The sequence below is a fragment of the Vipera ursinii genome (genome assembly GCF_947247035.1).
Source record: "Vipera ursinii genome assembly, chromosome: 4".
Classification (NCBI taxonomy): domain Eukaryota; kingdom Metazoa; phylum Chordata; class Lepidosauria; order Squamata; family Viperidae; genus Vipera; species Vipera ursinii.
The window spans coordinates 30,608,394-30,621,033 of record NC_139514.1 but is presented as its reverse complement, the minus strand read 5'-3'; the positions used below and the strand labels follow the sequence as shown (position 1 = coordinate 30,621,033).

The 12,640-nt window shown below is 39.2% G+C and overlaps 1 protein-coding gene across 6 annotated transcripts in view; it reads right to left on the bottom strand.

The window, feature by feature from the left end:
- Window positions 1–11,248, bottom strand: part of NME7 (NME/NM23 family member 7) — a 111,157-nt gene extending 99,909 nt beyond the window's left edge. For 5 of the 6 annotated variants that reach the window (XR_014492550.1, XR_014492551.1, XM_083362848.1 and 2 more), the window contains exon 1: window positions 11,131–11,248. Coding sequence is in view for 3 of the 6 variants with exons in the window: in XM_083362848.1 (XP_083218974.1) it covers window positions 11,131–11,133 (3 nt within the window). In the remaining 3 variants the exon portion in view is untranslated. Of the gene's footprint in view, window positions 1–9,167; window positions 9,253–11,130 lie in introns of those variants that run through there. The other variant, XM_083362850.1, reaches the window with a different exon arrangement.
- Window positions 11,249–12,640: the final 1,392 nt, after the last annotated feature.

Sequence of the window (12,640 nt, the reverse complement as noted above, 5' to 3'; positions counted from 1 at the left end):
GGACAGAGAACACTATAGCAAAAAAAAATTCATAAACATATACGTATTTATAGAAAAAATAGGCATAAATACATTAATACAGTAAAATAAAGTATAAAGTACAGCCCAAGGATGACAGAGGGTGGTGCATCCAACCTGGCTTAAAATACTGATTAAATACAGGTGAAAGTTCAACAATAAAAATAATTGTCTTATTATACACAATGTTATATTTATAACAATAATATAGCACATGGGGAAACCTGTTAAGTCACTGAAATGACATTTTCAAAACATGTCAGCTGCCCTATGTGTGAACATAATTATTTTTACAACAGTTTTAAGATCTCTAGAAGGAGAGGTATTTACAAATGATTCAAATTAATATTTTTGTCTAAAGAAACCCTAATTAAATGCTGGTAAATTATGGACTGTACAGAAACCAGGAGAGAAATATATTTGCCAAGTAAATAGCTCCACCTAGTGTTTCAAGAACTGATTTTAATACTTAATCCTAATGCAATTAGAGAATGTGATTATTTACAATCTGCTTACCTCTTTACTTGGAAACAAATCCCACTTCATTCAGTGGATTAGCTGGTATGCTGTTAATAGCATTTCAGCCTAAAATTTGAACCCATATTTTCAGATATATCAGCTTATTTAAAGTATTGAGTGACAAAGGAAAAATATTATTTAGTTAAATGTTTCAAAGTTTTTCTACAAACTTGCTCTGAAAATGCTGAAGGAGAATCCAATCTATTTTTATCTGAAGAGAATAGCAGCATTATCAATTGCTTTCTTCATTGATGATACCCTTTTATTGATGGTTACTCTTCTATTTATAGTTTGCGGTTAAACATAATTCTATTCTTGGGGAATTATGGACCATTGCCAAGGTTGTTTACATCATGGAATTTTAACTAGAGAGATGTAAAGAAATTTATAATTTAAAAAAAAAACAACTGTAATTAAAAATACTTTTCAAAACAAAAAAATGGAAGAATGTCCATTACCACTTTCATATAATTAGGTTGACTCAGCCTTCCATCCTTCCGAGGTAGGTAAAATGAGGACCCAGATTGTTGGGGGCAATTAAGCTGACTTTGTAATAATGCCGCTTGGGGTGTGTGTGAAAGCCCTAATAAGCAGGCATATACATAGAATGAAGGCTACTGCTAAGCTTGTAAGCTGCCCTGAGTCTTCGGAGAAGGGCGGGATATAAATGGAATTAAAATAAAATAAAATAATAAATTAAATATTTATTTTATGCATGGTCTGAGTTCAGACAAAGCTCACAAAAACCAAAATGAAGTAAGAGAATAGCATTAAGTTAGTCAACTAGCAATACTTTATAACAGGTGATTTCAAACACTGAAGGGCTGTGATCCATTAATATAACGAAGCTGCATGAAAAAAAATGATGGACTGCACACTGCACTCTGGCAGGGCTGCCATTATCTTTGCTCATCCAGGCAGAAAATGAGCACTGTCTGTAGTGATCTGTAGAAGGCTGGCTCAGAAACCTAACCACTTAAAAGAACAGAGAGGGAGGCATGCTCAAGTGATGCAAGCAAACATGGGGATGCAGAGCCATTTAAGCAAAAGGTCTTGAGAAGCCATTTGAGCAAAAGGATATCAAAAGGCGAGTTTGACTGAACTGGCAAAGAACAAGTCTCTCTCTCTCTCTCTCTCTCTCTCTCTCTCTCTCTCTCTCTCTCTCTCTCTCTCTCTCTTAAAAAAAGGTTTATTAATTTTCCAACTTTACATCAAAATTTCAAAATGTTTAGAAAGCAACGTGGTGATAGTCCACTAACAAAATCATCTGTACCTAGCTCTGGTTAAATCATCTAAAAATTCCCTGTTTCCCATAATTACTATGTCACAATCAAGTTAATACATTTTTAGTTATAACACAATCAGTTAAGATAGTTATCAATATATTTTTGCTTATAGTTATCATGTCCTGTTTTTAAGATTTTATCAATTTTTAATTACAGTGCTCCAACTTAGCCTTTAAGATCCATAGTATTTAACATTCAGGTAACCCAAATATCCCCTATTTCATTACATAATTAGTTAAATACATTCTTATTTTATTTCACAAATATATTTCACAGATATATTCTATTTGTCATCCTAGTATCTCATCACTTACTAATAAAGTATCCTTTATTGTCTCAATCCAACTTCCATATTATAAGTCAAAACTATATTCTAATAGCTAATTTTAATTTCCCTTGTAAATCTAAATCCTAAATATTAAATCAAATAATATCTTTTAAAGTCTCCCCTTGACCCATTAAGTAAAATTTTAGGCTCTTCCATTATAGATTTAAAAAAAGGGAGGGGAAAAGAAAAAAACATATATTTTTTTTAATCTAACTCTGGCTTTCTTTTTGTGCCAAGCAGGCTTCCATACCAGTGCCTTTAAATCCTCAAATGGATCTCCCTTCATTCCGACACGTTATTTGAATCAAGGGAGACCATCCAGTTGTCAATTTTTCAAAGGAACTGGCCTCTTTGTAATCATTACATTGTTGCTCTTACAGTTCAAGTCTCCCTGTTTGGATCAGTATATTTGTCATCAGTTCAGTCTGGTCTTCTTCCAGTTTCATCTGGCTTGGGTGAGAGGTCATGTCCACAGTTGAAGTTGTTGTATGGTTGTCTAAGTTTTCAGTATGTTGTAGTTGTAACTCTTTAGAACCCTCCATCTTAGTGTTGTTTTCTTCAGTTTGTGTTGTTTTTTTGGGTTGCAGGTTCTATAGTTGAGATCAAGTTTTGGCTTCTCAGTAGATTGTACTTGTTGTTCTTTAAAGTCCTCTGTCTTGATATTAATTTCTTCCTCTTCTGTTGCTTTTTGGATTGTAGATTCGTCAGTTGAAATCACGGCTTCATTTTGTAAATTTAGGCTGGCACCTTTGTCTTTCAGTCTGGATTTCGTCTGCTCAGTAATTTCAAGAATTGTTTCAAGTATAAGTGTCAGGTTTCCGACGTATGGGCTTTTCAAGTGACTCTGAGGCATTGTTTACCTTAAAAGTCCTTTATTTAGCCTAATACACTGGTAAATGCTTGCTCGAAGGAAGCTGGAATCTGAAATCTCCGCCCCCTTGCACAATATATTAAACACAATTCTCCACCTTTCTAATTTTGTCATTAATCATATTCTCCAATTAATTTAAAGAATCAGTTTCCCTTCCATTAGAAAACACATCAAGTTCTTATCTTCTTTAATTTCATGGCCTTGAAGGTACAATCCTCCTCTTCCCCCCTCCCAACCTTAACTCAATCTCTTAAAGCAATACACAAGTTTAACATATGAAATGGCTACTTCTTCATCTCTTGTCAAGCAATAACATTCGATGTTAGCAGCGCTGACATCAAGTTTATAGTTAAGTTGTGGATAGTATTCCTCCATTTCTAAGGTGTTTACAGATAGTTCTTTAGTGGAAGCTATTTTTAATAGAAGTCAGTGTATGTCCACCTCCACTATTCCTGGGAGTTGTTTCCTCCGCCAGCTGTTTCAAATTCTTATCTCTTTTAGATAATGCCAAGATCAGCTAGGCTGTAGCCAGGTCTCACAGTAAAAGGTAAATTTCCTTGCTGTTCCAGGCTTCGCCACAAGATGTCCTTAGTAGCATATAAAATCCTTTTACAAGCTCCAGTTAAGCTTTTATCCAGTTTAATTTTTCCTCTTTTTTTCCAGCTTAACAAGTAGATAGGGTAATAGGTCCCCGTAGAAATAGAAACTTTTTGGGACTCCCAAATATCCAAAAGGTGCAAGTCTAATTTTTTAGTTGTTTAATTTAGTTATATTTTTATTTTATTTTCAAAGCTTTAAATCCCCAAGTAGGCAGACACCACTATTCCAAAGGGGGGGGAGAAATTTTCAAAACGTTCCCACAGGAAAGTAGTTGGGGGAATAAGAAAGGTAGGGTCTCACCCAGTTCCTCCGCATTGCTTTCTTCGTGCTTGTTAGTGCTTTTGGCTTTTGGCTGGTACGGCTTGATGACCAGCCATGTTGATGGCCAATTTTTTCTTCGTCAGTCCAGAGGAGCTGTTCTGGATCAAATGGAGGGGCTGTCACCCCTCCACAATCAGTCGGAGGGCCTCCTCACAGTCATCACCCCTCCAGGGCAACTTTTGACCCTTTTCAGGGTCCTCCAATGGAAGAAAACCAGGCAGCAGGGAAGAGAGCTCTCCGTGCATGTCCACCAGCGCCGCGAGCGCAAACCGAAGCCCTCTCCCCCCCCCTGGTCTCTTATGAATAAGGGATTATGCAAGGGAAGATGTCCCCCGATTAAGCAGTGGAGTTATAAAATTGCTAGCTAGAGAAAAACACTGGAAGTTATGGAGGTATGGCTGTTCAAGAGTGGGCTCCCTGATTTTTCCACAAAAGGAGCAACCTTCCCACCTAGTGACGTTCCTCTAATGCACAGCACTTCCAATCCAGAAGACCTAGATACTCATTCTCATGAATGCTGAGAATTCCTAGGAGTCCAATTTCTCCTGCCTCAAGGGATAGCCATTCCCATTTCCACAGCACTACCATTCCATTAATCTTGCAAAGAAGACTTGGCAATTAAAGCTTAGACAACCAAATAGCTGCTCCAAATAGGCCTCCAGCGCAATGCAACATGGTATAGATAAAGTTGGAAGCTTCATTTTCACAGTAGCAGCAGTCAAATTTCTCATTGTAGGGGGTCCTGGAAAGTCTCTGTGGAACTCAAAAATAGATTAGAATTGGTGCAAGAGTTATTGCATGTGCACAGAAGCTGATAAAGGGAGAACTCCTGTTCATAGATTCCATATACAGACCAGTGTAGAATCAGTAACTCAATAAGGCCTACCCACATTCAGGCAGAATCAGGGTAAGTGCAACCCCCTTAACCCCAAATGTTGTTGGACTCCAATTTCATTAGCTGTGACTGACGTGGGGCAAATAAAAGCAAAGCATGATTTCTCTGTCTGTTCCATATAAATGATATTTTAGTACTTTTAGAGCCAGCTTGGTCTAGTGGTTAAAGCACCATCCTAGAAACCAGGAGACTGTGAGAAATAGTCCTGCCTCAGCCATGAAAGCCAGCTGGGTGGTCTTGGGCCAATCACGCTCTCTCAGCCCAATTTACCTCACAGGGTTGTTGTTATGGGGAAAATAGGAGGAAGGTGTGCTGGATATGTTCATTGCCTTGAGTTATTTTTTTTAAATGATAAAGCCAGGATATAAATAAATAGATTATATACTTGTGTTGGGTTCTCAAATTATTCTCCACACCCCTATTTTCAGACACTGCCAGAAAAAGAAAAGTGAAAGCTTTATTACCTAATTTTAAACTAATCTTCCTGGACTCCAAATTCCTGATCATTGAACAGGTGGCAGCTATGGAAAGGAAGGCCTAGCAACTCCATCTGGTGCACTAGTTGTGCCCTTTCCTACTCTGGGAGGTCTTTCAATCACTCATGCCCTATTCATCTCATAACTTGACTGTTGCAACGTGCTCTATCTAGAGTTGACTTTGAAGACCATCTGAAAGCTTCAAATGATCCAAAATGCAGCAGCATGGGAAATAATGGGCATCCCTGATAAACTGCACTGGTTAGCAATATGCTGCTGAGTGCAATTCGGTGCTGGTTATAACCTATGAAGCCTACATGGTATAGACCACACATATCAAACACAAAGCCCGTGGGCCAAATCCAGCCCGTGAGGTTAGATTTGGCCCCCGCAGCCGCCCTGGAAACAGCGGCCCTTCCCACGGTGCCTCAGCCTGACCTAGGCCAACCAGGCAGTGATCTACAACGCAGTCACCCTTAGATCCATGGCGCTGCCCTGGAACCAGTGAGGGACTGCTCCCACCCTGCCCTCTGGGCACGTGCGCAGGACACGGAGAATGTGTGGGGCCTGGCATCCCTGGGGACTGCATTCTGAGTGCTTCCTTTCCACACAGGATGCCAGCCCTTGCTGGCTCCAGGGTAGCACTGAGGATCTAAGGCTGACCGCATTCCGCACCAAGTTGTAGATCAGTACTAGCACCTCCATGCCCTGCTTGCCGGCCTGGCCTCGCAGCCTGCAAGGCTTCCCTTTCACCCACAAGTGGGAAAACCACGGCCACCAGTGGTATGGCCACCGGTGACGCTGTCAATCTCTCCCCCTCCCCTAGCTCCTTCCTTAATTCAGAGGAGACAGAATGGGAACCATGCACGTGTTTGTGTGAGTGTGCATGCATGCGTGTGTGAGGGGGGGGTCTCACCTCTTGCAGCCGCACACTGTGATATTGGGGAGGAAAAGAACAGGAGAGGTAAGAGAAGCTGTGATGGGAGCTTCTTACAGCCTTCCACAGGTCTGGGGGCAGGAGCTGAGGGGGGGCAGGGCGCGATGCAATAGGTGGCAGGTTGAGAAAAAGAAACAAGTATTCCCCAAAACCAGCTTTCATTAGTTTGCAGCCTGCCATTGCAGAAGGTCTCCGTTGGGGGCGCGGGGCTGCAAGGGGTGAGAGACAGACAGACACACACACCATGCGTCCACGTGCTCACGCATGCACACAAACACACGCACGCAAACACACACGTGCGCGGGTCTGCGAGAGGTGAGCTGAGCCATGCAGAGGCAATGACAGGGGAAAGGGGAAGCCTTTGCCCACCTCTGCCTGCCTGTTGCCACCTCTGCCCGGAGCCTCTGGCAGCTTAAAAAAAGGAAGGAAGGAAGGAAGGAAGGAAGGAAGGAAGGAAGGAAGGAAGGAAGGAAGGAAATGCATTTGAATCTGAATTACAATTATATAATGGATAATGTACTGACACCCGTAATCTAAAACCTGTACTATGATGCAGCTAACCCTGTGTTACCCTATGCATACAATAGATAAAAATATACAGGTGCACCAAAAGGGAGAGCAGAAACATACTGCAATTTGTTGAAATGAGGAGTGGTAGTTTGCAAATGTTGGCCGATCTATATACATCTGGATCAGGCAAATAGGTAGCAAACTTCTTTGCATCAACAGGCAGATTAAAAAAAGGATCAGAAGAAACAAAAGAGGACCTGCATTTACTGAAGGTTGAGGACCTAAAGTATACATACCCAGTTTTTAAGATGTTGTAACCTAAGCATGTTTCTTTAAATCAATTTAAAGAATGAGACTCTGGGAAACCAGTTTTCTTAATTGGAAGCAACTGTCATGGGACTAGCACAGAGAAAATACATATCTTCCCTTCTCAGTAAGTCAAATACAAATAGATGGAGCAAACACACAAGAACCTGCCCTGATCACAGCTCAGAAACACACACATATACAGGCAACAATAATGCACATAAACTAATAAGACCCTGGGGAGGAAAATCACTACACAGAAGAAAATATAGAAGCTCCTATGATCACTAATTGTACAGGAATTGGAAAGAACGCTCAGAGCTATGCTTGTATATTCAGTTCAAGCATAAGAACTCAAGTATTGTTTGTTAAGAAGCTAGGAATATAAATTCATTTCCTAATCCTTTATTTGTTGCCCTCTTTGCCTTCTTGGGTTCCTAAATCTTTATAGATGCATTCAGACTACAACTATTTTATCGATCAATCAAATTTATGTGGCTGCCCAACTTATAGAAAGTGACTCGGGGAGACATATAGAAATCCAATAAAACAGTAGATACATAAAACAATCATCTATTCTAAATCTATTAAATAAGGTTTGAAAATTCAGCAGGAGGCCAACTTCATCTCTAGTAGAGGAAAAGACTCCACAATGTAGGTACCATAGCAAAAAAAGGATGATTTTGTATGTACAGTAACATTATAGTACAATGTAGCATTACATGCCTAGGTTTTTGGCATACACATAGTAAACTATCCCATCCATAGCTACAGTTTACACTAGGCATAAAACTGCAAGGATGGAGATTATAGCATTAGAAGCAGAATAGTGTGTGTTTAGGTATTTTTGTCAGCTTCTGACCAGATTCAAATTCTGTACAAAAGTTCAAGGATTTCTACAAAACTTTAAGGACATATCTAGCATGAGATGGAATGTTTATGTTTCCCATATTGTTTTTTCTGCTTGTTTTATACATTATCCATTATATAATTATAATTCAGATTCAAATGCATTTCTTCACAGAAACAGACCTTTCCAGCAGGTCATATCATTATAATACCTAACTGCCATTACTGCCTACACCAAGGGTAGGCAACCTTGGCTCTCTTATGACTCGTGGACTTCAACACCCAGAATTCCTGAGCCATCCATGCTGGGGGGGAAAGGGAGAGTTTCCAAGCTGAGCCATGCTGGCTCTGGAAATGTGGGAGTTGAAGTCCACGATTCATAAAAGAGCCAAGGTTGCCTACCCCTGGCCTACACACATCTTCTTTGAAATCTTTTCTTTTTAAACTAAGTGAAAGGCTACTTTTTCCTATTGTTTTTTCTACAAATGTTGCAATATTGGGGATTTTAGCCAAAGTTATTACTGCGGTAAGAAAAATGTTTTAAAGGTTTTAGGTAAAACAGGTGAAATGAGATGAAAATACATTTTTTTAATCCCATTTATATCCCGCCCTTCTCCGAAGACTCAGGGCGGCTTACAATCTAAGAAGCACAAATCAATGTGCTTAGCAATAGCCTTCATTCTATGTATATGCCTGCTTATTAGGGCTTTTGCCCCCCCCCCAAGCGGCATTATTACAAAGTCAGCTTATTGCCCCCAACAATCTGGGTCCTCATTTTACCTACCTCGGAAGGATGGAAGGCTGAGTCAACCTTGTTATCACTGTTGAGCCAAGAAAGGATTCCAGGGGGAAAAGGAGCTTGTCACAAAAGATTATAGAACTGACTTAAGTCAAACTTTAGACACTTAAATAATTACATACAAAGCAGCTGAGAGAAATTAAGTTGGGAAAAATGAATGTTGCCCTATTTATGCATAGCAAGTATAAATCCTATTGTATTCAACAAAATTCTTCTAAATGTAGTAATATGCATAAAATTGCAGGCAAACAATCTTAATGAGCCAGATTCAAATTCTCTTTACTGTATTCAAAAATAAATCAGCGGTTCTTACAGTTGTATGGTTTTACATCTATAATTTCTGCTTCATAATTGTAATCTTTATAGGCCTTTGCTTCTATGTTTGCATATAAAATACTAGAATGTATAACAAATCAACAGAGTAACAATCCATGCAATCTGAGTTCACTCACTGAGATAAATCACTCCAAAACTGGCTGTTTGTCCAACACATTATGCCCAAATCATACAAACCACGTAATGGCTTAACATGCTATGTAAATCAGAGGATAAGTTCCAGCCAATGCCAGCCTGAATTCTTGATTGTTTTTTTTCCATCTTGCCTTCCCCTTCTTGAATGGAGGGGACTTCATATTTCCCCAAGCTAATGCAAATAGACATCATTTTCCTAAATCTAAAGAAAACCTCAGCTTATTATGATACCGTGAAGATAATTTAACAGTTTAGCAACTATAACAGTCATCCCAACATGAGTTTTTTTCACACATTTACCAAAGAAACTCTGGTTCTCCTTGTTCATTGGGCAAGGTGGCAGGAGATGATATAGTGAAAATGATGGGAAAGATCCATTTAAGAGCAGAATGAGCTAACTTGAAACACCTTTTAGCCATAAATAACACTGAATGGTTGTAGCCTACTGCTTTCTAAGGCCAGCCTACTTTTCAAGGTAACAGAGAAAATAAAATATGTAACTATAGATGCTACATACAGCTTGTTTGAAGAAAGATGGAATCTAACTGTGGTCTCATTACATAAATCATTGTCCATTTTTCCTCATTTTTTCCCAGTACGTCCTTTATTGCAAAGGACCATTCTTTACAGTATTTCAGAAAGTTGTTCTGTAGATTTATTCCTTTTGCTTTTGAAATTGCCTTTGTAAAGCAACGTTATAACTTTTTACCTTTGTGAATCTCAGATTTGCCCACTTTTAGATTTGTCCTTGAGTTTTTCCAAGAAAATGTGGTCACTGTACTACTATTAACAAAGCCCTAATAAACACCATGTCGTTGAGCAGCTATAGGACTGCTATTAGCTCAAGCGACAAGATTTCTTTTCATGAGGATACTTCGTTAGGGGGGGTATATTTGTCACCCTCAAATGCAAAGCTATATAAAAATAATTATGAAAAGCTATGGGGAAAAGTTTAAAAAGAATTGGATAGTTGGAAAAAACTACAATTGTCTTTATTGGGAAGAATTGCAGCAGTGAAAATGAATGTTTTGCCGAAATTTCTATTTTTATTTCAAATGATACCTATTCTTAAAAAGGATTTAAACTTGGAGGAATAGCAAAAGGGTATTAATAAATTTGTCTGGGCAGGTAAAAGATTATGCAGGATACGCGTGAGAGAGGTGGTCTTAAAATGCCTAATTTTAAACTATACTATGAAGGTGCTGCTTTGTCAGCGATAAGTGATTGGATTAATCTAACACAAGTGAGATTATTAAATCTTGAAGGTCATGATTTGCTATTTGGTTGGCATGCATACCTATTGTATGATAAGGTGGATAATGTGTTCAAGGTGCATATTTTAAGACATGCTCTGTTGCGAGTTTGGAAAAAGTATAGACATAAGCTAAATTATAAGATACCTTTATGGGCAATACCGAAACACGCAATAGAAAATATAAGTGTTGGGTTTAAATATGATGTGACTACATATAAGGAAATTCTAAGTTTGGAAAGGAATGTATGGCATTTGAAGCCGTATAATATCTTACGAGAAGAAAAGATTGTTCAAACTTGGTTTCAGTATGGGCAATTACAGGCCAGGTGGAAAGAAGATCAGAAAATTGGTTTTTCAATGACTGATGAAAATTTGGTAAAGCAAATTAGAAATCAAGGTCAAGCACATATCAAACGGATATATCTTGCATTGATAGAAATTGATTCAGAGACAGAACTTGTTAAAAGATTGTATGATAAAGTGGGCTCAGAATTTTCAAGAAGTCATTACAATGGATACTTGGGAAAAGATTTGGGTGAGAAATGTAAAATTTACGCAAGCTCAAAATTTGAGGATACTTCGTTAGGGATCGTCGCCTCCCTTAATCGACTTTTTATGCTGACGTTACGGGAATCTCCTCCCAAGCCGGAGATCTCCTTTCTCAGCATGCACAGGCCATCTCTACTCACCATGGTCCAGCCACCTCCGCCTACCCGGACGCGATCGCCACCGCACCGTTAGAGCAAAACAGGAGAAAGAAAACTCGACTAGCGACACGAGCTATCCCCAAGCCGCTTCTTAGCAACCGAGGCCACACCTTCTCTGGCTCTGCGGCTTAAACCTCCGGTAAAAAGACCAAAGCCGTCTTGAGTTCCTATTGGTTGGGAGGAGTATCGCTCACTCTCGCGATGGTTAGTCCGGCAAAGTAAAAAGCCTGGCGTTGTCACCGGAAAAAGAGACCGGAAATCATGAAATTCCCGCGAGGTGAACGTGCGCAAGGATGAATGGGGGGGTAAGGGCGCGTCATTATTACTTGTCTGTACAAGAACGTAGAGATAGAAATTTAGAAGTCACAGCGTTCATTAACTTTCGAGTGAAAAGTGCTTTTTTTTTTTTAGTCCCGCCACAGACTCGAGCTGCGAATAGATTTCATTGTACGGTAGATTGTAAGGAGACCTGTGGCTAACGTACATTAATCCTGCAATATTTTTCCCCCAAAATGGAGATAGAAAAAGAAACTGGTTGCACTCCCGTTCAAAAAAAAAAAGCCTCACAAAAAAATTACTGAAGCCATGACCGATCTACTTCGATTCCATCTTCCGTGTTCAAATCAGCCAAACTTCATGCAGTTCTTCATACAACTTTTAGAAACTGGAATCTCTTTTTTTTCCCATTTGAACCAAAGCCTTGCAGAAAACGTAGGAATTTTCCATGGCTATTTATTTATCAAATCTCTATAGCCGCCCATCCACCGAAGGGAACTCCGAAGACTGAGGGTCGCACTGCTAGCCAAGCGGCATATATTATAATAATAATAATAATAATAATAATAATAATAATAATAATAATAATAATAATAATAATAATAATAATAATAATAATAATAATAATAATAATAATTATTATTATTATTATTATTATTATTATTATTATTATTATTATTATTTGGATGGGACCTTGGAGGTCATCTAGTCCAACCCCCTGCTAAGGCAGGAAACCCTATACCATCTCAGGCAAATGGATGTCCAGTCTCTTCTTAAAAACTTCCAGTGTTGGAGCATTCACCACTTCTGGAGGCAGGTTGTTCCACTGAACATATGCTGTACAACAATGTTTTTCAACTTTTTTCAACTGTAAAATGTTTTGGACTTCAACTCCCAGAAATCCTCAGCCAGCATTCTAGATGGGGGTTCTCTGCCAGTTCTCTGCCAGTCTACACATCTTTAGAGTTACAATGCTAAGGATGAGGAAACACTGCTCTACAAATAGAAAATTAAGGGGGTCATGTGATTTTCTAGTCTAAAAGGTTGCCAGTGATTTGTTTGGTTAGTCCAGGCCGTAGGGGTCTTCAAACTTGGCCCTTTTACGACTTGTGGACTTCAACTCCCAGAATTCCTCAGCCAGCATGCCTGGCTGAGGAATTCTGGGAGCTGAAGTCCACAAGTCGTAAAAGGGCCAAGTTTGAAGACCCCTGGTCCA